At 38.8% G+C, this 26,191-nt stretch overlaps 1 protein-coding gene across 3 annotated transcripts in view; it reads right to left on the minus strand.

Annotated features, from left to right (window-relative positions):
* Positions 1–1,309: 1,309 nt before the first annotated feature.
* KIF14 (kinesin family member 14) overlaps positions 1,310–26,191 on the minus strand; it is a 29,638-nt gene continuing 4,756 nt past the window's right edge. Inside the window, exons 4-29 of one of the 3 annotated variants that reach the window (XM_033151444.1) lie at positions 25,892–25,990; positions 24,985–25,037; positions 24,174–24,204; positions 22,041–22,148; positions 21,127–21,243; positions 20,096–20,214; positions 18,145–18,317; positions 17,231–17,378; positions 16,722–16,785; positions 16,378–16,562; positions 15,452–15,554; positions 15,084–15,244; positions 14,128–14,275; positions 12,842–12,994; positions 11,831–11,948; positions 10,233–10,326; positions 9,679–9,817; positions 8,895–8,995; positions 8,289–8,365; positions 7,217–7,441; positions 6,924–7,108; positions 6,307–6,465; positions 5,959–6,078; positions 3,930–4,004; positions 2,965–3,103; positions 1,310–1,737 (exon numbers count right to left, since the gene is read on the minus strand). In XM_033151444.1, the coding sequence (XP_033007335.1) occupies positions 1,358–1,737; positions 2,965–3,103; positions 3,930–4,004; positions 5,959–6,078; positions 6,307–6,465; positions 6,924–7,108; positions 7,217–7,441; positions 8,289–8,365; positions 8,895–8,995; positions 9,679–9,817; positions 10,233–10,326; positions 11,831–11,948; positions 12,842–12,994; positions 14,128–14,275; positions 15,084–15,244; positions 15,452–15,554; positions 16,378–16,562; positions 16,722–16,785; positions 17,231–17,378; positions 18,145–18,317; positions 20,096–20,214; positions 21,127–21,243; positions 22,041–22,148; positions 24,174–24,204; positions 24,985–25,037; positions 25,892–25,990 (3,474 nt within the window). In that variant the 3' untranslated portion in view covers positions 1,310–1,357. Of the gene's footprint in view, positions 1,738–2,964; positions 3,104–3,929; positions 4,005–5,958; positions 6,082–6,306; positions 6,466–6,923; positions 7,109–7,216; positions 7,442–8,288; positions 8,366–8,894; positions 8,996–9,678; positions 9,818–10,232; positions 10,327–11,830; positions 11,949–12,841; positions 12,995–14,127; positions 14,276–15,083; positions 15,245–15,451; positions 15,555–16,377; positions 16,563–16,721; positions 16,786–17,230; positions 17,379–18,144; positions 18,318–20,095; positions 20,215–21,126; positions 21,244–22,040; positions 22,149–24,173; positions 24,205–24,984; positions 25,038–25,891; positions 25,991–26,191 lie in introns of all 3 variants that reach the window. The other 2 variants (XM_033151441.1, XM_033151443.1) reach the window with 2 other exon arrangements.

Genomic DNA, 26,191 nt, shown 5'->3' on the forward strand with positions numbered 1-26,191 from the left:
CCTTTTAACGAATGATGAATGAGTTCTGTTGTACTGTGTGGTACACCGTTAAAAGTAAAGTTGACTTTCAGGTGTCCGAACAACTCTGTTGGCAAACCATAATTATACTGGAAAAGCTCTGCTAAAAATAAGTAAACGTGTTATTCCTTAAAAAAAAACCAAAACAAGTACTGCATATAAATTACAAAATAATGAAAAGCTTGTTCTTTAAAATTAAGGCTGAGGGAACTTACCATACTCAGAATCTACATCCCTTTCACTTGTTTGTTTTAAAAATCATCATCACCAAAATGAGAAGCTGTTACTTTTTAAATCACTTTACCTCATACCCTGTTATTCCATGTAATCAAATGGAATCCAAAGGGCAGTATTGCCATTTCCTTTCCTCTGTGCCCTAGAAAACCATACCTAAAGGCTGAGGTCCTTTGAAGAGGCTTCTCACTAGCAATGAGCAGCTACTGCTGAAAGGGGACACCTTTGTTCACACAAGCCATTTGCATGGGTGCAGAAATGAGTCTCTTTGGAGGCTAACCATCTTGCAGGTTCAGTGGCAGCAAGAGACCTCTTCTAAGCCTCTTATTCTACAACCTGAACTGTGCCCAAAGAATGGCTGCAAAACAGGGATGCATTTTTTAAATTATTAGTATAAAATGACACATCACTACCCAAGCAACTATGTCCCCATTTTCAAAGAATTTCACTTTAAATATATTTGGCCTAGGTACTGCAACTGCCTACTGAACATTAAACATTTAAGAGCTAAGAAATATGACCAGCAAGGTTAATGCAACCCCTTAGATGTTGGAGCATGGTTTTAAAATGAAGCTATTACATGCATGCAGAATGAATTAAATTTTAACGACTGAATTTTCTGACTTGCCTAGCAGCTTAAAATATGCATCTTGGACTGGACTTTCTTTTGGTGTGAATTTGCAGCTTCTTTAGGGACCAGTGACTACATCACCCAGCCAAGAACTGTCATTCCATGATAGAGGGAGCAGGCAAGACCACTCCTCTGAACAGTACATATAAGATATTTGGGGAACCGGGCACCCTTTCATAGGACGATTTGCAATCTTTTACTTGCACCCTAAGAGATAAAAATTTAGTGAACTGAGACTTCATGAATTAAAGGCCTATATGTGAATGGATTCACACAATGACTTAAATATGCCAGTAAAAGAGGAAGACCTGCACTTACTCCGTTAACCACAGAAGGGCAATCTTGGCTGGGTGAGCATGTAAAATGGCCCAAAGACTTCTCATTCCAAGCCTCCATTTTTTTCAGATGCCAACACAATAGCCAACATAACAGTTACAATGTTTATTTCCTGCATTCCATAAGTTAAGCAATAATTTATACCCAATGGATTCCACTAGGTGAAGCTTCCCCTAAGCTTTCAGGCAGAGACCAAAGTAGGTGTTCCCATTTCGGAGCTCCTTTCTGCTCCCAGATGTTTAGAGCTTCATCCTCTTCAAGTTGTTTTCCTTCAGAAGAAGAATTTTGCATACAACTGTCCTGAACTTTTGATGAATTCTGCCCCTGTTCAAGTTCAAAACTTATAATGAGTGACTTTGCTACAGAGTCCAATTCTCTATGGTTCACAGAAGGCTCTGGGGTTTTGTCTGCTGTATCAGTGGATAATACAGATGGGTTGCAGAGAGTGTTAAAATTCCCAGTTAAGATGCAAATCTTTTCTATGAAATACCTAAGTGGACTTCTGTTTCTATATGAGCCTGTGAAAAACAGAGGTAAAAAAGCCAGTAAGTTAAAAATCATTAGGAAGAAATTTGAATAATCTGCACATTGATTGAAGAGACCCAAAAAGGAACAACAGATTTATAAACATAGCTTATTTTTGTTTTTCATTAAAAAAATGTTCAGGAGGCTTGGAGAATGATTGCCGAAATATGATTGTTTACCTTACTATAATTTGTTCCACAAGGTGGGGATATGTTCATGGCTTCCACTGGCAGAATCAGCCACTGACATAATATAAAGTGCTGCATTTGAGGCACTCAGAAAATAATACTGCATGCAAGCTTTGTTCAAGTATTAGGTGTCCTACTAAATGCTTTTTAAACTTTAGATGTTAAGAAGGGAGAAGGGCTGCCATTCCTTGTAGAAAAGGATTGAATGGGGAGCCCTTTTTCAGTCTGATGGCTACATTCCCTAATAGGCAATATTAGCTCGTAGACAAAGCGAAGTTCTTAAAAGTGGTCAAGAACAAAGATAGTAGCCAAACACAGCTGACCTTAATAAAAACAAGTGTAGATTAGTTATCATAATAATAATAATAATCTGTCACATTTTAATGTATTTTAATATTTGTTGGAAGCCGCCCAGAGTGGCTTTGGGGACCTAGCCCGATGGGTGGGGTACAAATAAAATTAATAATGATAATAATGATGATAATAATAGAGAATTGAGAAGCGGCAGGAATCTAAATTTTAAATACACTTCATACAGAAGAAACAATGATGTTTCTGGTCTGAACACCATGAGATCCCCACAAAGGTTTCTTTTCACTCACTTTGCTACCCTCTGGTGAAGCTCTAGCAGCAAACCTGCTTTCTCGTTGTTGGCTTCTGCTTTCAATCAGTAATATGAAGTTTTTACACTTCATGCCAGGCCTATATCTCCATCACAGTCACTGACTTTAGCATGAGAAGTACCACACGATCTAAGCAACTTTTACAAGTTACCAATGAAATGTGGGAATGCCTGCAGAAAAGCAGTTCTGCAACAGCAAGGCTAAAGAGCTAATGTGAATTTGGCCTTTATCAAGGAAGCAATAAGTTTACTCAAAAAGAAAAAGTTCACAATGACCATTTTCCATCATAGACATTGTAAAGCAAATGGAGGACTGCAGCACCAACTGATGTATCTCTTTAAGCATCTCTTAAAGTGGTTTTAAAAATCCAGTCATTTATCACAGTACCTTATAACGAAAATTAGCATACCTTGTAATGAAGAAGTAACCATCCGACAGACTTGATCTAGGCAATGGTGTAATTCCAAGAATGCAACAGCTTTGCTAGTTGCTTGCTTTAACTCCTGATCAACACCGTCTTCAGTCCCTGATATATTTGCTGCTACTTTCTGCGTCAATTAATATATTGGTTTTCAGAAAATGACAGACAATGCAAACAATTTTATGCCTGAGAGTACTGTCCCTTAGGGTTGCCGTTGATACTGCTTTTAAAAACAAGTGGACTTGGTTTTTCAAGAACTATATAGGTCTTTTAAAGATCTATGAAGATTTTTGTTTAATCATTATTATTTTGCAGTTCCCCCTTCACTATATAGCCCCTCACACTAGCTCACACACTCTTCCAATGAGATTTGAGATAGAGTGTGCATTTGGCACTGTGGATGGGGCGGGGCAGGGGGATTGGCAAGAAGCACCAACCTCTTTGTCCCACTGAGAAAAGCCTCAAGTGGATCAAAGTGTCTTCCATCCGCAAAGTGAGACAGTTGGATACAACCCATGTGTAAATTGAGGAAGGAGAACTTCTGGCCTTCCATATATTGTTGGGCTACAGTTCCCACCATCCCTGACCATTAGTCATGCTGGTTGGGGCTGATGGCAGTTGGAATGCAACAACATCTAGAGCATAGCTGTCAACTTTTCCCTTTTCTTGCGAGGAATCCTATTCGGAATAAGGGAATTTCCCTTGAAAAAGGGGAAAGCTGACAGCTATGATCTAGAGGCCCACAGGGTTTCCCATCCTTGATGTAAGCAAATCCTGGAAAACCCATTTATTGTTGTCTACATATTGGCATTGATTGGCTAAATATCTCTTCCAAGTGCCCAAACTTCAAGAATAACAGGAAAATGTTTAATTTCACTGTAAAATGTAAGCAACGTTATACTACTCTGCTAATTCCAAAGTGAAAAATGTAACTAAGCAAGAGCTCCATTTACCTTTTTACAACCAGCTATTATATTTTCAAGGATTTTAGCGAAATCCATAGCTTTAGTCTTTATTTGATTCTGAACCTGCAAAGAAAAGTGTTAATACATTTTAAATTATATTCTACTTAAATTTAAACCATAAACATAAAACAATTTCTAACACAAGCTGAGATATGCAGGAACTTTTGTCTGGTTCATGAATAACAGCCTCTACAATGTTTGGGATGTAGCCTAGTGGCTAGAACCCATCCCCCTTTGCTACCCAACAAATGTAGCATTCTAATATGAACAGGGAAAGGGGAGAGAAGTGTACTGTATATTGGGGCATTGCACATGTGGATATCCGCACAGAACACCCATTTCAGACATTACAAAATTTGTGTAATAGAAGTGAAAATACAAAAGGCTGCCCCTACTACTGTACCACCGTATGAAGAGGATCACAGCGGTCAGTGACCTCATTTACACGCAATGCCATGGCAGACCATGGTTGTGCTAATGAGTAGGCTCTCAGAAACGAGTCTGTGGCTACTTTGTGCCTCCTCCAGTTGTTCTGCTGCACTGTGCCTTATGCGCCATTTTAACTTGGGCTCTTGTGTTTCTCCTGTGGTTTACAGTTTGTGAATTGTATGAGAAAGGAAAACTATGAGCCTGGGGTCAAACAACATGCTTGGCTAAACCATGGCTTAGCATAGGGCAGGAAAAGAACAACCAAAGGAGGAGCAAAGTGGGAGCCTTCATGATTCCTTGCTCACACTAAGCAATGGTTTGGCTTAGTGTGCTTTTTTGTGAAATGGACCCTTATGTATGAACACAGCATTGGTTTAGATGGCAAACTAACCAAGTATTCATGTCACCACAAATAAAACTTGATAATGATTAAAACCTGATAATCTATCTCAATATTATTCAGATAAAATATATATTGAACAACAGATTCCTATGCCACCTTGTACACCACTTTTGAAACAGGACATCTGAAAGCAGTTTATGCATTGTGGCTCTGGGATGTCAACTCCTTAAAAAAAAAAGTTACACATTCTGATAATTGCCAGTACAGTCATACTTCGGGTTACAGACGCTTCAGGTTGTGTGTTTCAGGTTGCACACTGCGCCAAACCCAGAAGTACCGGAACGGGTTACTTCCATGTTTCGGCACTTTGCACATGTGCAGACAGGGTGCTGCAGGTTGCGAATGCTGCGGGTTGCGAACGTGCCTCCCACACAGATCACGTTCACAATCTGAGCATCCACTGTACACTGGTACCTTGGTTCCCGAACGGCTTAGTTGTCGAACACCGCAAACCCCAAAGTAAGTGTTCCAGTTTGTGAACGTTTTTCAGAAGCCGAACGTATGGCACACCTTCCGCAGCTTCCGATTGAGTGCAAGAAGTTCCTGCAGCCAATCGGAAGCCACGTCTTGGTTTTCAAATGGTTTCAGGAGTCAAACAGACTCCCAGAACGGATTAAGTTCGAGAACCAAGGTATCACTGTAGTAGCATTTTACATCTTAGACAATATATTTTGGAATATCAGCTGTCATAATAAAAATGCTTCCCATTTTGCCACTTACAATTCCTTGTTATTTTTACAGCCTAATTAAACAGAGAGTTTCCATGCATTTAAGATCAACACTTTAGTTATCCCCTCTTAATGCTACAGTCTGCCAAGGCAGCAAAGACCAATACAAAAAAAAATGAAATATTGTTCACTACAGACAGCATTCTGGTTTTGTTTTTGTTTTAATCTACTGCCCTTGTAGCAGACACATTGGTTTAAAGAAGCCAACAATTTAACCTATAAGCAGTCAACAGTTTCATTATGCCATGTGTTTTCAGTGTTTCTGTGGTATGTGTAGCTGTGAGAAAAAGTGTAGTGCAAATGCTGATTATATATACACAATTCTGTAATGAAAATCACCAGTCGCAAATATAAACAGTGTGAAGATTAAAACTCCACTATTAAATTTGTGACATAGTAAAAAAGTATGCTTCCCTCCTCATGCATAAAGGATAGTTTATAATTATCCCCACATCACCTCATTTTGTGGATACCATTTTAAGAGTTCATTCCACATTGCCCTAGATTTTTTCTGTATGCAGTTTAAAAGGTGTTCTAGTCCAGAGACCATTCCATCACAGATGTCTGCTATGAACTGCTTCTGAAAACAAGAAGAGATTAAAAAAAAATTAAGCCAGTTACAGTTTAGATGTCCCATCATCTGAAAGGGCCACATATTCCCCATCCCTACAGTGGTCTGTTGGCACTTTCTTTATCCATTGTGTTGTGCCTACTCTATCAGGTCTTTTTATCCACAGATCTGCAAAACCATGGCTTGGCATACTGTGTCATGTGAACCAGACACCTCTGTTACTGTCTCTCTTACCTTTGGGTTGCTTGCATCACTTTTATTTTCTGCAGAAAGATGTAGGTCTGAGCCAGTAAGTACCACCAAGTGTCCTGTGTATTTTGCCATTTGTTTCAACATCTGCATTATTTTCTTTTGTGCTTCTACTACTACTGAAGACAAATCTGAGCAACCGCCCTGAGAAAACAAAAATACAGTGCTTGTTGCATGCATCTTTATGATCCATACCTATTCATATTGTGACAACAGTATAGTCTTGTTTCAGCATCAGAAACATGATATCATAATATTTGCAATGTACACTGATAGATAATACAGTTTTGGCCAATGCTGTCGTACCTTGGTTTTCGAACAGCTTAGTTCTCAAATGTTTTGGCTCCCGAACGCTGCAAACCCACGAGTGACTGTTCCAGTTTGCGAACTATTTTTGGAAGCCGAACGTCCAATGGGGCTTCCACGGCTCCCGATTGGCTGCAGGAGCTTCCTGCAGCCAATCAGAAGCTGCCCTTTGGTTTCCGAACGTTTTGGAAGTTGAATGGACTTCCGAAATGGATTCTGTTCAACTTCCAAGGTACGACTGTACTTCCAATTGTTCTCTTTCATTCCTAAAGGATGCCTGTAACAAAAAAACTCACCCGCAAGAGCAATTGCAGATATGTTCCCAGGTGTTTTACACTGTCCCTTAGTTCATCATGAATCATTACAAATTCTTCATTTTTTTGAAAACTGTTCAGCCAGTGCTTGGTTAGAACAACAAGCTGTTCGAAAGCTGAACTAATTTTGATGCTGCAGCACTGAGCAGTATGGTTAACAGTGAAAACTGAAAAGATAGAAAGAAGGAAAATTATTCTGTGCATTTGTAAATAAATTATATGAGGTTCAAAGCTAGAACTCAAAAAGGGACTACTAACTCAGCAGTAGAACTTACAGTTCTCTTGACTTTGTTCAGCTTCCTCATAAGCCTTTATCAAAGCAGAGACTCCAACATAAACCATAAACAATTTTGCTAAAAGGCTTTGTGCTATGCTCTCTTCCTCTTCTTCATTTGTCTGTCCCAAGACATCCAAAGCTGAATCTATCAGTTCCTTACATATGCCAGGTAGAGATGATTCAGGTAGGTCTGAGCCCAGGCTGCCCAATTTATTTGCTGAGTCTGTGATGACAGAACAGTGTGATGAAAGCATACATATAGTTACAGTAGATACAATAGAAAATTGTGAAGTGCTCTTCTGGTTAGCTGAGAGTGAAGCATACAAGAAAGGGTTAATTTCCCTTACTAGAAATCAGTCTAGTTTTGACTGTACCTTCTAGAAGAGATTAACCCTTTCCTGTATGCTCCACTCCTCCATTGAGAATGAGTAAGTCAGTATTCTGATGGATCTCTTACCCTGCTTTTTAAAAAACAGAGCGGAACTATGACAAATAAGTATAGCCCTTTTGAAAAATCAGGTTTGCTGTTTGTAAATAATGATGGTGATGATATAATAATAAATAAATAATATAAAACTAAATATGACTTGAAAGACAGCAAGATATATTTTTAATGAAGTGATTTATATATCGATCTTCATTAAAATTGATCCCAAAACAAGTTACAATATAAAAAGTAAGCACATATTACCAGTAAAACCAGCTGTATAAAAATAACAAACGTAAGATCACCATTGCATACAGTAAACTGACAAATCAGCAAGGGCAGGTTGCCTACTCCACATCTGGTTTGACCAAAAGTGTACATAAATAAGTGTGCTTTCAAATGGCACCAAAAACTCACTAGTCAAATTTGTGAAGGGAGGGCATTCCGCAACCAGGGTGCCAATATTGAGAAGGCCCTCTCACGTGTTGCTGCACACCTGGCAAAAACATATAAAGGAACACTATCCCCTATGAATAGGGAATATTTTTTTTAAAAACTAGTTTTTTTTAATGCAAACCGCTAAAAATGAACGCAACATTAAATATAGCTTTTGAAGGTGACAGGATTTTAAGTGCATACACACCTGATAGGTATGAATTGTGCAGTCTCATCTTTACCTCAGACAAACATCCAGAAATTCTTTTGCTCCTCCTCAAACTTCTATTGATATTGACCAAGAATGGCGGGGGAGAAAACAAAGCAGGTGTTTTTAAACTTTTGTGGCTTCCACTAATTTTCTGAAACTCATGCATACATTTATTTACATCTGGTTTCTAGTGAGAAACACTATTCATTTATCTTGCCACTGCTGGATGAACACAGCAACAGTTCAAAGAACACTGGAAACCATCCCTTTCTAAATATATTAATCTGGGCTTGTACTGGCTCCCTCAGCAGAAACTTTTGCTGCCCCTATGAAGGAGATGGGGAAAGATCAGTCTTGGTGGGAGATTCTTCACAGTCATTTCCTGCTTTGTCCTGTTTTGCAGAGGAGGCTAAGAAGCTAAGCTTCCCATCATTACTACATTTCCAAAACATTTATTTTTTTGCAAGTGTAGATACTGAACTACCTATAAGCACCCCTAAAGGGTCATAATTCCTTTCCACTCACTATTTGTATATACTTATCTATAGATATTTTTGTAAAGAGGCAGAATTCAACATTAAATTGAAACTAGAAATTATTTACCTCCTTGAAGAAACAGAAGAGATGGATGCATTTGAAAAATCAGGTTCCCATTCATCAGTGGGATCATAAAAAATCTCATCAGCTTTGTTAGTATTGTTCATCTGGAAAGGAAAGAAACCCGTTTCATTAAAGGTGCTGGAGAAGGGAAGGCTAAAACCTTCATCAATCTGGAAAAAAAGCTGCTAGCTCCAAAACAAAGTCTGTTATGTGGGCAGCACAGAGGACTCTTAACACCCCCAGACAAGAAGAAAAAGATATTACCATCCCTTAACTTCAGGATAGGGACTGAAGTTTGGACCAGAAGGGCGAAGTTCTCCAATCTTATCTGTCTATCTCTCTCCACTACACCCCTGATCCTTTGGCTAAATCCTCATCAGCTAGGCTTTCCTGCAAACACATTCTTTCTCCATGCTTCGCTGCACTACCTTTTTCTAAACATTTTCCCTCCAGATCTCTTTCTCTGTTCCACCGCTGTTTGCTCCTCCAGCATCTCCTCCCTTGCCTATGTTGCTCTCCAAATCCTCAGCTTGAGGTCACTGACTTCTTCCCTCCCCTACAGCCATAGGCTGTTCTGTGAAGTGTTGAAACCAAACCCTTCACTGGGTTCCAGGGACACTGACACCCAACCAATTCTGAGTCAGCAGCCTTTGGCAACATGGACAGGTAACTTATATTGGATGCGGTGTCTTTTAAATCAGATTTACTCGTGCAAATTATAAAACTGCCTCTTTCTCATAAAAAGCAAAATTTTAGGAAGCAAATAATGTTTTATTCCCAAACAAACCTCATAGACTTCTTTCATTGCAGCCAATTTATCTTCAAATTTTTCCAAACTCCAGAATGTTGCAACACCAAGCCTGATGTTACGGACTTGAACTTGAAGGGAATGGCCAGAACCATTTTTATTATCCATTGCGTCATGCCTGATGGAACAAACAAATCAATTTGCTCCCAGAACATGAAGTATCTGTAATTATTGGATGTGTCCCTTGATTACCATTATCTTTCTGTGGTGTTAGGGTATTTTACACACAGATAACAAGACAAACACCTTAAAAATAGGTGCTTGATTTTGAATGAAAAAGCCTGCAACTAGCCAGGAACATTATGTTAGCCTTTTCAGGAAAAAAAAATGAGTACAGGAAATCTCACTGAATTTTCACTAAACCCTTGTCCTTCCAGAATCACATTTCCCCCTCTTTTCCCCCCTTTTCTTTTTAAAGAACTGTACGTTCTTATCAGAAATGCTATATTTGATTATTCAAAGGAAGTAATCAAATCACAGAACATAAAAAGCATATGCAGCACCACTTCTAATATTTTAGTTAAAATACTTACCTACAAAAAACTGTGTGTTTCTCTAATTTACTGCTAATAGTGTTGGCCTCCTTGATCATCATGGACAGCTTCAAAGAATTCCAGTTTGGTTCTGCTAAATATATATTTTTCAAAGAAAAAGATAATGGACTTTTTCTGTAATTACTGGTTAATAATTATGCAATCAGTCATTGAACTGGTAATCCCTGAAATTCTTTTTAAATTCCACACAGGACAGGACAGGACAGGACAGGACAGGACAGGACAGGACAGGATTATTATTTTTTATCTATGAGGAATGCACAAAAACATTCCTATTGTTTAGGCTATTGTCCACCCATACTGTATAATTTCATACTGCTCCCTCCCAAGTCTGCTCTCATAACAGGTTTGGAAAGAAACTGAAAAGCAGTATATTCAAAAGCTCCCAAGTGAATGGATAAGAAATGTAGTAGTAGTAGTTGTTTTAAAGGGCAGCCCTCCAAGCAAACAGTGTTAGAAACTGAGATATGAAAGCTAGGAGCCAAATGGTACATTAAACCTAGTTTATGGGCGTAACAACAGAATGTCTAGGTGTGCATTTTTATAACGAGAATACAAAGCTGAAAATGAATGAACTGTAGCTAAAACATTTCATTCATTTTTCACGTGGTCTAGTCCTTCCCCTGCCCACCCCCTAATATTTTTAAGAGGGTCTCTTCTCCAGTCTTCAGAGAGTAGCTGGAAGTGGGGAGGCAGAAAAAGGTCCTCCTTTCCTTCCACTCTGCAGTTTTACTCTGAAATCTTAGGCACAGTACTGTGCCCAGAGCTCAGAAATTGCTTGCGCTAATGAAATTCCCTGTCACAAAATGCACTTAGAACACTGGGAGTTTTGAACACTGCAAGCAAATACATAATCCTTAAAAAAACCAGTATGCCCTCTCTCCCTAGCTGCAAGGAGAAGAGCACAGAGATGAAAAGGGCCTTCATGGATTCCTGTTGAAAGAAAGGTATTTATATAGACACTCTTACATTTGTTTGTGGTTAACCACCATACAGGTAGCTGTATATAATAATGTAAAAGGTAAAGGGACCCCTGACCATTAGGTCCAGTCACAGACAACTCTGGGGTTGCAGCGCTCATCTCGCTTTACTGGCCGAGGGAGCCGGCGTACAGCTTCCAGGTCATGTGGCCAGCATGACTAAGCCGCTTCTGGTGAACCAGAGCAGTGCACAGAAACGCTGTTTACATTCCCGCCAGTTGTTGTTCAGTCGTTCAGTCGTGTCCGACTCTTCGTGACCCCATGGACCAGAGCACGCCAGGCACGCCTATCCTTCACTGCCTCTCGCAGTTTGGCCAAACTCATGTTAGTAGCTTCGAGAACACTGTCCAACCATCTCATCCTCTGTCGTCCCCTTCTCCTTGTGCCCTCCATCTTTCCCGCCAGAGTGGTACCCATTTATCTACTTGCACTTTGATGTGCTTTCGAACTGCTAGGTTGGCAGGAGCAGGGACCGAGCAACAGGAGCTCACCCCGTCGCGGGGATTCGAACCACCGACCTTCCGACTGGCAAGTCCTAGGCTCTGTGGTTTAGACCACAGTGCCACCCGCGTCCCTCATATAATAATATAACCATACCTTTATTTCTGTTTCCATGAGTCTGCTGAAGCATTGCCACTTCCTGAGCAATTTTCTGCTTCTCAGCTTCTAGAGCTTCTAGAATCTTGGCACGACGAATGACATGATCTTCTAAAACCTACCACAAAGCAAGGGATTATGAGATTTTTCAGCAAAAGCTGCACAGCTTCTGGGAAGGAAGGGGTGTTATTTAATACCATACATATAATATTCTGTTCAAGCTGTTGATCCTAAATGAAATAATCTCTATTAGTTACCTTGCCTTATCCATTACCTTCAAAACATATACAGTACACAAAGATAGTCATGAAACAATGCTCCTTCCATTTAGGCTTGAGGGGGAAAGCACAAACTTTTAAAACTGATTTTAGAAAACAACTACTTAAAACTAGGATGATTTTATCTAAGGCATGGAACCTCTAAGTACCAGCTGCTGGGGGCAAAATGACAATTACAGGGGGTGGCCATCACTTTTATGCCATGCTTACAACTTTCCAGAGGTATAGCCAACTACGATCTGCTTCAGCAAAGCGGATCTTATTTAAAAAAAAAAAAAAAAACTTTAGAGTTACATAAAAGTGACTCAGAACAAACTTGCAACTATTAATCCTCAGCTAAGTTAATACTCCATTCACAGGGACAGATATGCCATTTTATTTAATCTTCACATTTGCCAAGAACAATTTTAAAAAGAGGTCTTAGTTCCCTTCCAATATGATTGCAAATATTTTACATTGCAGAGAGTGATTACACAACACAGCTTCAAGGAATGCCTTCCATTGCCCAGCTGTAACAGGCACATCAGCAGAGCACCCAAAGTTACATAAACTATCATTTCCCAAATATCAGTCGATCTCATGAAAGGGTAGAGCTAGAGGGCGCCTGTGACATAGTTTCTTGGAATTATGCTGCATAGAATGTATAGATTCAGAGAAGCAATACTAGATCACGGTACACTGTCCAATTGATAAGACAAGATGCTAGGTTTTATGTTTCGTTTTTAAAATTTACCTCCCTAGCAGCCAATGTCTCCATTTCCAAGCGCTTCTTGTTTACGTGTACCTCTAGCTCAAGGCCCCGTTTTGCTTGCTCCAGCTCTTGAATTTTGTTTACAGCTATTTTATTATTCATTTCCTGCAGTTGTTTCCTCCGGGATTCTTCTTCCTAAGAAAACAAAAGAATTAATAATATGTGCCAATAACAAACAAAAAAATGCTTGACCCAAGCAAAACCATTGCCCCAGAATAAGCAATATTCTCTACTTACTTACTTACTTACACAAACACAAACACACACACACTTCACAAAAATCTTGGAGGTAAGCTCTTTCAAAAAAATTTTCACTCCTTTTTCTTCAGATTTCCATACATTCCCGGACCACCTTCAGACAAGGTAGTGACAGTGCTTTGGGTATACTCAGAGACAATTCAAACGTGCAGAAATAATTTGTAAATTAAAAAGAAAAAAGTTCTAAAGCTGAGCTGAAACTGAGGACTGAGTATACTCATCCTTTTTCAGAAGCCAGCACCTGATCTGAACACACTGATGCTATATATTACAGTGGGGGAGAGGTTTAGAAAGATGAGGAAAAAGAAAGATATATTTTTTCTTCCTGAAGATACTATATTTGTGGGTTTTATATGTTGGAAGCCACCTTGGGAGAGCCTGACCCTAAAAGATGACCTAAAAATAAGCCAAATGCATGCATGCATACATACATGTGGTATAGGATAGTGTTGGGAACCAAGATCCCAGAATATTCACAGTTGAGTTGGTGTCATTATGAAATGAAATTAGCTGGTAGGGACACATAACAGCCAGATTGTATCAATTGTTTCAGTTAGGGACAGCTCGGTTTGAAGAGCATGAGACTCTTAATCTTCCAACTCTTCAATTTTATTATTCTAAGAGGGTTTTAATAAAAAAAAAACTAGGTGCCATTCTCTAACAGCCTAATTCACAATCAGTTATACCGGTAGTAAACTACTAGAATGTAAGTGGATTTCACTCTGTTAGCCTCCAGCTTCAGGACAGAGAGGTGATGTACCATGAAAAACTGTCCAGTGCATATTTATTTATTCTTTCCCATCCTCAAGGAAGTCCCATATGCAGACCGTCTGTGTAAGCAGGGATACACATTTGAATGTATATCCTCATCTAGACTGCAGTGTACATGCAGGCCTCTTGAATGGAGCAGTTACATCTTTTGATGCAGATAGCAATGTAACCCTATCCTCCCCATTCAGTGTTACTTTCTATGGGATCAAGTCTATTTAAAATACTTATTAATGACTCACCAGCTGTGCTTCTAATGATTTTATCTGGCTCTCATAAACTTTCTGCTGAGAACTAAGTTCTTCTTGGGCCATTTCTTTTGCGATTTGGATACTTTGCATCATTTCTTCCTTAGCTTTCAGACGTGCTTCTTCTATTTCTGTTTCAAGTCTACAGGGTGTTTTAAAAAGCAAGTTAACTGATATAACCTATATCCAACTAGCTATCGCTGTTCTATAGCATTTTTTAACACAAAAGAAAAGTAGTACAGAAACACACAATATATCCCAAGTCATTAATACCACTATCCTGCATATCTCTACCCAGAAGTAAGACCCAGTGAGTTCAATGGGGCTTATTCTGAGGTAAGAGGGTGCAGGATTGCAGCGTAGATACTCTTTCCAATCCCCAAACATATGCAAACCCAAAAGTAGGAGCTTCAGTCATCTTAATATGCTGTGCAGGACCTTTAAACAATCCTTTCACCTACATTACAGTATAAATGCAAGTCTGAAACTCACTACTTTTCCAAAATTGAAGGGATTAGTTTTTCAAATTTCAACGTAATTTTTTTCTTGGTATTAGGAGACCCATTTGTTCCAAAGAAAACATGAAGAAAGGCTACATGATAATATAACTCATCTTGCCACTCGTCGCTTTGCTATATTCCTGTGAGGACCATAACAAAATTTAATGCTAATTTTTGCTTGAACACCAATGAAACTTACCATATCAGCTCTAAGAGCAACAGTGGGCTCTAAGCTGTCTAAACTTAAGCTTTTAGTGGCAACAGGATTTCTAGATGTTGATGGGAATTCTGTAAGACACCTTTCTTACATAGAAAGTAAATGTTTGTTCATTTTAGTATCGCCAATCTATACAAAAATCAAAGTTCTAAAAACTAGGGTGCAACATTCATGTCACACACAAGAAGGAATACACATTTACCATTTAAGTCAGATTTTCTACTAGTACTCACTGAGCCCTTTGTGAAGCCAGCAATTCATTCTTCGCAAATTCAAAGCCACTTGGACCATCCTCAGGAAGGGAAGTGCCACAAGAAAGACTTTTGACTTTCTGAACTTCTACTGGATGATTAAACCGAAAATAGTGGTCTCCTCCAAGAATGACACGGTCACCCTAAAAAAAATCCCAGATATATGTTTGGTGCATGTTAAAAATGAATTTTGTGTGTGCGCGTGTATGCAAGTACTTATGCACATGAGTGACATCAAATAATATTATGCTTAGTCATCCGAAATCTACACTAAACCAGCATATGACACATGAATTTCAACATCTGCCCCAATTTGACATGCAAATAAATCTCTGTTCCAACCAACTCACATGATGGAGAAATGTAGGGCTTGAAATGCATTTTCCATTAACGTAGGTATTCGCTCCTCCCAGTGGAATAATACTCACAACACCATCCATGTGTTTGATAATACTACAAATAAGAAATATGTTATCATCAGTAAAGCTTCAAGAAAGGAAAAGTGTGACAAATCACTTTGGGATACACACGTATACCAGGAATCAAACAGCTGATTCCTACCCCAATTGAATTTTTGATCCCTTTGCCACATCATGACATCCTACTTTGGAAACAAGCCTGTGTTTCAAAGGCATTCCATGTGAGAAACTGCTACCGGGAGTGGGGGAGATGAGAGAGAAAGAAGCAGTTTTAACTTTTTTGCATTCACGTTACTAGTTTCTTTGGATCATAGCTTCATTCGTGCTTCAGCACAGTAGCCAATACACTTGAAAACAAATAGGATTTAAAAAAAAAACGATTATGCTGCATTACAAATATAACATGAGAGCACAAGAGAAATTATGCTGCATCAGACTTATATGAGTAGGGATGGGAAGGAGGTGTTTTTCACCTCCATCTAGTGAAGCATCCTACTTCCTACAGCTGGCAACTAAATGCTTGTGAAAAATCCGTAAGCCCTCATCCATTATTGCTCGCCAGCAATTGGTATTGAAGAGCACACTGCCTCTTAATATGGAAGTTTCCTATAGCCTTGACTAGTAGCAATTGATAAGCTTATCCTTCCATGAATCTGTCTAACCACCATCCTAATCTGTCAACCTAAACACACGAATTCTGCCCCATTTACTTTCAGCTAAATTTGTTTTAGCCTGGGTTATAAATCTACACAAGCTAATGCACCTATTTATTTCAGTGGAGCTGCATATTAACCAGAGGAATCGTGCAGAGCAAAAGACCCATTTATCATTTTTTGTTAATTTAGAGAAACACCTACCAATGGTCGTCGGCAATCAGGACACCAGACAGTTGAATATCATGGCGTGAATTTGGCTTGCATTTCCCAACTGTTGTTTGTCCTTCCTTGATCATGTATAGCAACATCTCAGAGAGCTGGGGATCTTCATTGAGATTGACTAAATTAGGCAAACTATTGTCAACCTTGAATGTAATGCCAGCTTTCTAAAATAAAAGATTGAGAGCATTACATATTGCATGCAAATGAAAGCAACTTTTTGTTAATTTGCTGTTGTAGGAATATGATGCAGGTAAGGAAGAAGAGTGACACTTGGGGAAACTATTATTTTGCATCCACAATTGAATTGACTTGAAAAATGGTACCTGTAACTCCATTGTTTCCTCAAATTTCTTTTTTTCTGCTTGTTCAAGTTTTTCTTTCCAGGCCCTTTATTTATCAGGGGAAATAAAATGGTGGTTCAGCTTATTATCATTTTGCAAATGTAATTCTAAGGCTAACAAAAGGGATACATAATCTAGAGAAGAATGGAGTTGTCACTAATATTTATATCCTTACATACTATTGGAAACAAAATTGAAGCAATTAAAAAACCATCATTATATTTGCATAAGAGGAAATTTACTAAGATCACTGGAAATATATAAGAGGAATCTCAAATCAAGAATTGCTTAGGTGAATGTTAAAACTATTAATCTGAGTTAAACAGTATGGCCCCAACATAGTTATTATTATTTAATTAGTTATTATTTATGTGCAATCTTTATGCAATAATGCACATTTAACTGTATAGATTATATTTCAATGGTAAAAAAATGGAGGGGAACCTTCCTTTAGCAGTCTCTATTTTTGAAAAGACATCAAGTACTAGTACCTTTGCATCTCTGCCATCTCCCTCTCTTGCTGGTATAGTTTCACTCTTAAAGATGTTATTTCTTGCATATAAAGTCTTTGTTTTTCAGGGTCAACATTCTGAGCATTTTTCTGAGCCAATTTCAGTTTCTCAATTTCAGCTTTCAATTCTACATTTAACAAGAGAGTTCAGCAGCTAGTCATAATGGCATCTCTTATATTAGCAAATATTCTGGATACTTGATTGGCATCTATGAGTGGAATTCAATGTCACACAGTGACAAATGTTACATCTACACAAGCATTTCAGCTTGCCAGATGGAATAGATCTACTCTCGTCCCCCTCTGTGCTCTTCTGGGGGTTCTTCTGCCCCCCCAAGCCAATTTGGTGGAACACAGGGGGAAGACCCATTTTGCAAGTGGAAGTCCTTGTGCAGGGCTTCTGCTGACAGGATTTGTTAGATGAATCCTACCCACAATGCTTGCAATTTAAGTTACCTGCATATTGAGTAAATGCAAGTATTTGTTATTTTAAAAAAATGCAGTATATCAACTATACACCTAAAAATGTACAGTATGAATGCAAAAATACACATATTTGCAAACATGTAACATCTAGACACACTTGTCAGGGAGCTGTGATCTCCTCTGAGCTGTTTGAAAGTATTTCACACTTCAGGCTGCCAATGAGCACATTAGGTTCCTTCCTTTGATAGAAAGCCTATGGAGCAATGCACTGAGGCAATTTAATCACATTATCATTAAAATAATGATTCTTGCCATTTTTGTGGGTTTCAATTGCAAGCATTTGTCCATAAATTGATGCAGCTTTCTTTCAGATTACTTCCTCTTAGTAAGTGTATACTTTGTAAGAAATCTAGGAACAACTTGGCATAGGGCTATTTAAGTAAGAAGCAAAATAGTTCTCAGGCTTACCTCGGATTAGTTTTGCATTTATGTCTTCGTTGACTTTGGCAATGTTGATTATGAAACAAGCTTGTTTAGCATATCGAAGGGTACTCAGTGTTTCTTCTATATTGCTTGCGGCAGGGCTAATTGTGGCGATCATAGCAGTTTTCGAGTTTCCACCAAGACTTTCCTTTAACAGCCTACATTTGAAAGAAAATAAAGGCACAATGGTTTTACTCAGTCTGGATTTATTTTAAGACTATATTTTCTGAAGATACAACCAAGTACAGTACATGTTTTGGGCATTTTGCAGGATCCAATTCTTTACGTAGATTAGAATAAGGATGCCTAAGTTCTTCACCTGTGGAATCAGATCCAGGTCATTCACTTCTCTACCCAGTTGGCTCCCTGCCTCCAAACAACATGTCACCATTCATCTTCCACTTCCCCCTGGACTCCTGTCAGCACAAGGGGAAAGGATGGACCAAAGGACTCTGGGACAACACCAATGGTTTTTTTTGGATGGGGGGCATCTTCTAATCAGAACAGAGTTGGGAAGTATAACTCATAAACTTAGCATCCCTCCCAGTACTGGAACAGACAGATGTCCAGAGTTGTGTGCATCATTACAGAGGCCTCTAGGCTAACTCTCCCCAAAGTCAAAACAAAATAAAATAAAAAATTCCTTCCAGTAGCACCTTAGAGACCAACTAAGTTTGTTCTTGGTATGAGCTTTCGTGTGCATGCACACTTCTTCAGATACACTGAAACGGAAGTCACCAGACCTTAAAATATAGTGAGGGAGTGGGGAGGGGTATTACTCAGAAGGGTGGTGGGAATGGGTGATAAGCCGATAGGTGTGGAAAACCTGTTGATGACTGGAATTTCAGAAATAGACTGGAAAGAGAAGTGGCTGAATTGCAACTAATCACCAAACTTAAAACCATGGAGAAACCTGGTCTGAACAAAGACATTGGATTCTTATCTCATTATACATGACAAAGCTATCTTTAGCCATCTCACCCCTTGCCTTTCCCTGTAAGACCCTGTAAAAATTGCAGTCGTTAACAGTCGTCAACAGGTTTTCCACACATATGGCTGGTCACCCACTCCCACCACCCTTCTGAGTAATACCCTTCCCCACTCCCTCACTATATTTTAGGGTCTGGTGACTTCCATTTCAGTGTATCTGACGAAAGCTCATACCAAGAACAAACTTAGTTGGTCTCTAAGGTGCTACTGGAAGGATTTTTTTTTTTTTTTTTACTATGGCAGACCAACACGGCTACCTACCTGCAACTGGAACTATGGAAGTCTCCCCAAAGTGTTGAGAAAGCTGCGGGGGGGGGGGGGGGCTACAACAAAAGTCAGAAGTGGAGCAAAACTTCTGTGTACTTCATTCAGCTTGGCCTGGGCTGTTTCCCAAGGGCTTGTTCAGGAAACAGTGCAGCCCAGGCCAAAGAATGCATGCCACACCCAACCACCCCTAGTGCTGAAGAAAGGAATGTCTTGGGGGGCCTTCACAACTCAGAAATCTAAGCACTAGCTGGCTTAAAAGCAGTGCCTTTCCCACAGATATTAGCCGAAGGTGCTAGTGGAAATAGGCGCCAAATATTAAGGCATTATCCATTTTTTTCCCTATATGCAAGAATAACCAGTTGAGAATAAAGTAAATGTACTCTACCAGTTGTAGTTTTATGCCCTCCGGCATCAGTCAAAATCACTTTGAAAATTAGCTCAGTTCCATTTTCAGGAAATAGAAAAGCAGAGAACCAAAATGAATGGGTGGAGAGGGGGAAGAGTGGTTTGATTAATGTGGGACATAACTGGATCTAATTCCATTTTTTACGATTAATGGCTGTGTTTCTATGAAGATCTATTAACTTTGATAATAATTCAATGCTGCCAAGAAAGGATTACTACAAAAAAATGAAGCTTTATTTTAAAAAAGCTGTTTTGGCACACAAAATATACATACCACGTAAGAACAGATTCACGGTATGGAATGAACACCTTCCTCCTGCTCTGATTTTGCTCAGACAGTGCAGAAATAACTTTCCCCAGAGTTAACAGGGATTTATTTATACTCACACCTTCCTATATTGAGAAGGAGAGAAACAGTCAATAGCATCAACATATTATGTCCTAGTTTTTCCTACAGGCCCCACAATATAGGTGCCTAAACCCAGTTATAGTATTGCACAAGGCAGAGGAATATCTACTTCTATTTGCCATTCATTTCAGAGGCGTGGGACATCCCCATCATTTGTATTCAATTCTGGGCCACTTTTACAATTAATTATTTTGATACCTGAGTGTATAGGGCGGTATACAAATTTAATAAATGATAAATTAATAAATAATTTGCCTAAATATAGCTAAGGCATTCTACTAGTCACCTCACCATCTATGTATTCCAATACCCAAATCACTACCTGTAATACAACTATTCCATGTCTTAAAGTGTGCACAGGTGGAAGATGCTTAATCAATCTAGTTCACACATTTGTTCCTGAAGAATAGTATTTTACAATCGGCTATATAGATGCACATAAACAGGGGGCATATATATTGAAGTTGAAATCTGGCACATCTCTTGTTACGGTTTCCCAATATCAGTTCACAGTGTCACCTTTCCCAGCCATTGTATTCTAAGGAGCTGCTACTGAAGAACCATAAACATAACTGGGGTCAGGTCAAGTCAGAACCCATGGCTGGTTGTCCTGTGAATGTGGGCCCCAGGATGGTTGAACTGGCCCATAGTTTTTTTTCTTATTGAATCTGATCTAGTAACGGGATAGCGTGCCAGGAAGCTGTGGGTGTAGAAGGGACTAGTAATGAACTAGGTAGACTAGCTTCTTCTTTGTGTTTCAAGTTCAATACCACAACATTGCATGTTGTGTTGCAGTACGATTTGCTTGGTGTCGGGATTAACAAGGTGGCTCCACTGGACAGTTGCCCAGTTTCTGAGAATATAAGACCCGGCAGAGTACCTTATATACATTTTACCTTCAGTCTTTCTCCACTGGTTTGAGCTGTAGAACAGCGCTCACTGCCTGCAAGGTCTACCAGGTTCACACGACTGATAATTCTATGTTCACGTTCCTCCTTTTCCACAATATCTGTCTAAAATAAAGAAATGACTACAATTGGACAAGTTGGGAAAGGATGCAGCTTGCGAGGAAGTGATATAGGTAAGTGGTAGTGTATCTGCCTTACATGCAGAAGGTCTCAGGTTCAATCCCCGGCATCTCCAGATAGGGCTGGGAGAGAGTCCTGCCTAAAACTCTGAAGCTGCTACCAGTCAGTGTATACAGTACTACTCTAGATGGACCAATGGTCAGACACAGTATAAGAGAGTTTCCTATGCTCCTGTGCTATACCTGACTTGCAGTCTATGAACAGTTTAAAAACAAAGCCAGAGATTATCATGAATATTTGTATAACCTAAAAAAAAAAGAAACCTAGACAATCTCCTTCTTAACCTGCTCTAGTTCTCTAACATTTAAAACTTCATAAAACAAGTTAGCAACCACATCGATAGGAAGCCAATGCTTTCATTATGTTTACAGTAGAAATCAAAAGTATAAAGAAAAACGGGGAGCATAGTGTCCAGACACTCTGCCCATATATAAAATTACGTTCATTTGTAAGATTAAACAACTTTTGTTGATGATTGAATTAAGTCTCTCCACTTGTGCCAGGTGCCTTGGGATCAAAACCATTATTTCCCAGGTTTTATATCAATAAGTGAATTTTCTACTCAACTTCTGCTGCATTATTCAACATTTTTAAAAAAAATAAAAATGTTCCCCTTTATGCAAAAGGGAAGAGAGGGGGGTGAATAATTTTGTTGAGTTTTTGACCTGCATTACAAAATTTTATAAAAAGTAAGTTTAAAAGCAAACCAAAATGCCCAGTACCTTTGTTTGTGTCATCACCAGGGTGAAAACAGAATGAGATCGAGAACTCTTGTCATTCATTCCTGTGGCAGCAGTAGCTCTGTGTTTATTTCCTAACTGGAGCCAATTCTGATAAAAAGAGAGGATGTGAAAATTTTGAGAAAACAGTTGTGAGCACCATGAGGTTTTTTTAAAAATAAAATAAAACAAAACAAATGTTTCTAGAACAGCTTGTGCTAACACACACAAAAGCCACTTATAGAATCATAGAATTGTAGAGTTGGAAGGGACCTTGAAGATCATCTAGTCCAACCCCCCTACAATGCAGGAATCTCAACCAAAGCATCCACGACAGATGGCCATCCACCTCTGCTTAAAAATGTCCAGTGAAGGAGAGTCCACATGATTTATCTAGATTTTCAAGCTGTCATTAAGTTAAAAAGACAAAATGAAGTAGGGCATTGAAATATTAAAAATAAACACATCCTTTGAAATCTATCACTCATCTGCTGCTGCTGCTAGTAGTAGGGTCTTGCTATAAATAAAGCAAGGGGCTCCACCTCACAGCATAGCTCTTTCCTCCCCTACTGGGTTGCAGCTGTGCTCTCCTAGTCATGTATTTGGACTGTACACTCCAAGGTGAGGCATTCTACACATCTCCCACCAACTCATCCTGTGCAAAAATAAGTAACCCGCTGTGTAGAAAACATACACAAATAGAAAAACGGGTTCTTTTAAAAAAAATAATAATTAATTTTCACAATTAAACATTATCTTCACATACCATAATAAACAGATGCAATTAAAGTAAAAATAAATAAAAAAATTAAAACATTTTCATACCATATTAAATCCATATTTTGGGATTCCTCAGATCCCTTGACTTCCCTCCATTCCCTCCCCTGGTTCTTTTATAATTTCTTATATAGTACATGTCTATAATTTTCTTATCCTTAAATATTTCCAGTTTTAAACATTGTCCTTAACATTGCAAGTGCTTAAAAAACAACAACAACAGGGGTTCAAGCTAGTATACAAAGACACAATGTATGGCAAGCAAAGTACAAAGCATCTGTAGCAAACACGACTGGAGCCCAGTGATCCCAATTTTGAAGAGAGAGCTAGCCAGCAAGCGGCAGTTGCCCCAACTTGTACCCGATGTGGGACCTTGTTAACTTCACAGGCTGAAGAAGGAGTTTCTCTTTGAAACTGTGATCACCAGGCTCCAGTCCTGTTTGCTACAGCAGCTCTGCCGCTTCCAAGAATTTCCTTGTGCTGGAGATAATGAAAATATATCATTAATTGTACTTATTTTGAAGATTCTGGAGTACCACTTGTATGTACCACATGTCTTATAATAGCGGGTACATTGTGATGAACGCATTGTACTTTGCTTGCCATATATTGTGTCTTTGTATGCAGGGACCTGCATGTGGCTGTACTCCTGTTTTTTCCCCAGCAGTATCTTGGGGGATGGCAAGAAGCTCAATGCTTCTAGCGCAGGTGTGGAAGGTCTCACCTTGGAATACTTAAGATTTTCTGTAACACTACACACCTGACAGGAAGTCAATGGGGAAGCAAGGGGCTATACTGTCTTTTATGGCACAACTCTGCACACTGCACTAAGTGTGAAGAAATGGCCAAATCACTACCCAAAAGCTTACCCAAGTCCTCATTATTTTGGAGTAGACATTTTTATCTGAGCTGCAACAGTTTCCAACTGTATTGGTAACATTGATTTTATGGCAGAATTGGTTGGTGGCTTTTCATTTTGTTTAAATTTAAATGATACTTCTAGCATTAAGAGATATACATCAGACAATTAAACATACTATAAATTAAAACAAAAGTTCTAGTTATAGGTAGGTAGCTGTGTTGGTCTGCCGTAGTCGGGGGGGGGGGGTGAGGAATTAAAAATAAAACAATTCCTTCCAGTAGCACCTTAGAGACCAACTAAGTTTGTTCTTGGTATGAGCTTTCGTGTGCATCTACCACAAAGAACTAATTGCCAGTTCAACTATTTCAATACTTATTTGTGTGGAAGAATTCAGTTACTCTATAATCTCTTATTTACCATCACTGAAATGTAGAAATCAGTTTTTTACACATGACTTTTAAAGTCTTGTGCTTTGATACATACAACAACAGCCTTACCTGAATATCCAAGTAAGAGCTAACAACATTCCTAGAAGAAAAATAATAATTTTTATCTCTTGTGAAGGGGGGAAAACAAGTTCTATGCATATAGTCACAGACCCAGTCCTACAAACCATTCAGCTTAGAATTATTCACCAAGAAGCTTCAATGAAGCCTACAGAAACCTCAGAAATTATGGATTTACCATACAATTCTAGCAGTATTATGGTCCAAGTATGTACACCTGAAGAAATGAAAACCCACACTTCCTTATGGGCTCAACAGAGTTTACAACAGAATCAATATTATATTTTGCTTGTGGTGGTGACACCTCCAGTACGATTGAGGTGGTGTTACAGAATGTGAGAATGGTTAGCATCAGAATATTTGTAGTTACCCATTTGTAAGAAAAGGGCAAACTATATATTTGAGATTAATACAAGACAGAAGAGGAGAATTGTTTGCATGGGGCAGATTAAGGACCAAAAAACTGAGTGAGAAAATGAAGTGGAAGGGGGATTGAAGGAAGACTGGAGGACAGGCAATGGAACAGGAAATGAGTCTGAGAGGACAGTAGGTGGGAGGAAACTGTGTTTTGGGGGAAAGCACAGAACTGAGGGACAGGGAATTAATGAGATATGATACAGTACTGTGAAAAAACTGTGAAAAAGTTGAGTCAATAGCAGGTTTGGTTGGGGCTTAATTTCACAATTTATTTGAAAAACCCAGCAAAATTCCTTGACTGCAGGCTTCTTGTTATGTGAGTAACTAATAAGTCCATTTTAAGTCAGCAGACATTTGTAGAAAAAATCATAAAGTAAAATCTTACACAGTCAGGTCTTCCACATAGGGTCCAAAGATAGGATGTTCTCTCACACGAAGCTGTTAATCAGAAAAGTCAGTGTTGATCAGCTTCAAAAGCTTCGGAGATTTAGAGCACATTTATGGAACTATCTATCAAGTTATTATCCATAAGTAGAAGGACTGAAACTTCTCCAACTCAGTGTTTGCTAATCTGGGACCCCAGAACAGCAGTGACATTGGCATCCTAATCCATATTTGCACATGTGAACCTGAGTGCTGAATAATGTGCCAAACAACTGGACATCACAAATGAAAAAACTAAAAAGGGCATGGGGACAGAGGGGAAATAAGAGGCTGAAGTGTTTTATTATAACAATGTGAAAACCCTAGTAAACAAACAAATAAAATGGTTTTTTTGTTTTATTTTGCCACAAACTAACTTTTGAAAACCCTGAAAACAACAGAATGCATCTTTATGATACATTTTATTTTTAAAAAAACATGAAGAGCAATAAAAACTCTTCACTGTAAGCATCACACCGGGCAAAACAGTATGCAAGCACAGCTTAAGAAGCAAAACCTGCAAAAACAGGGAATAAAAACAAAACAGAGGTGGGTAAAACTAAAAGTCTGCAATTCAAAGTAGAAGCTCTTTAAATGGCCATCTGGAAGTCCCATATGCCATATGGGGCTGAGAGTGCCGTGCAGCAGAAATGCTGCCGGGATCGAAAGCAGCTATATGCACCCCTATATAGCTTCACTGAGGCTCACACATTTAGCCTTTGAACAGATGCCCATCTTTTTCTATGTTTGTAAAGCCAAGAACAGAAAGGATCTAATTCCTTATGGTTATGAGACTAGCCCACATCCAGAGAGTTACTGTTTTATACACCAACAATACATCAATGTGCAGAATGTAATTAGTTACTTACAGGCTGTTTCTTCTGTCCATTTTCAACTTTGTAGACTAGCAAGTCATGAATTTTTTCATTGTAGACTTCAAAATAGCTCATCTCAAGATGAAAATCAGTCTAATAAAAAAAAAACAGCTTTATTGCTGCCCATAGACCCAAGAAACACAGTACAGTACAGCAATAGAATATATCAACAGTTATTAAGGTGTAAGATCAGCCTTGCTAGTCAACAGAGGAGCTGTAGTCTGCACATATTGATTTCTGGTTTTATTTTATGGTAAAAAAACAACAACCCCAAAACCCACAAAAATATCAAGT

This window comes from Lacerta agilis, chromosome 6, assembly GCF_009819535.1.
Source record: "Lacerta agilis isolate rLacAgi1 chromosome 6, rLacAgi1.pri, whole genome shotgun sequence".
Taxonomy (NCBI): domain Eukaryota; kingdom Metazoa; phylum Chordata; class Lepidosauria; order Squamata; family Lacertidae; genus Lacerta; species Lacerta agilis.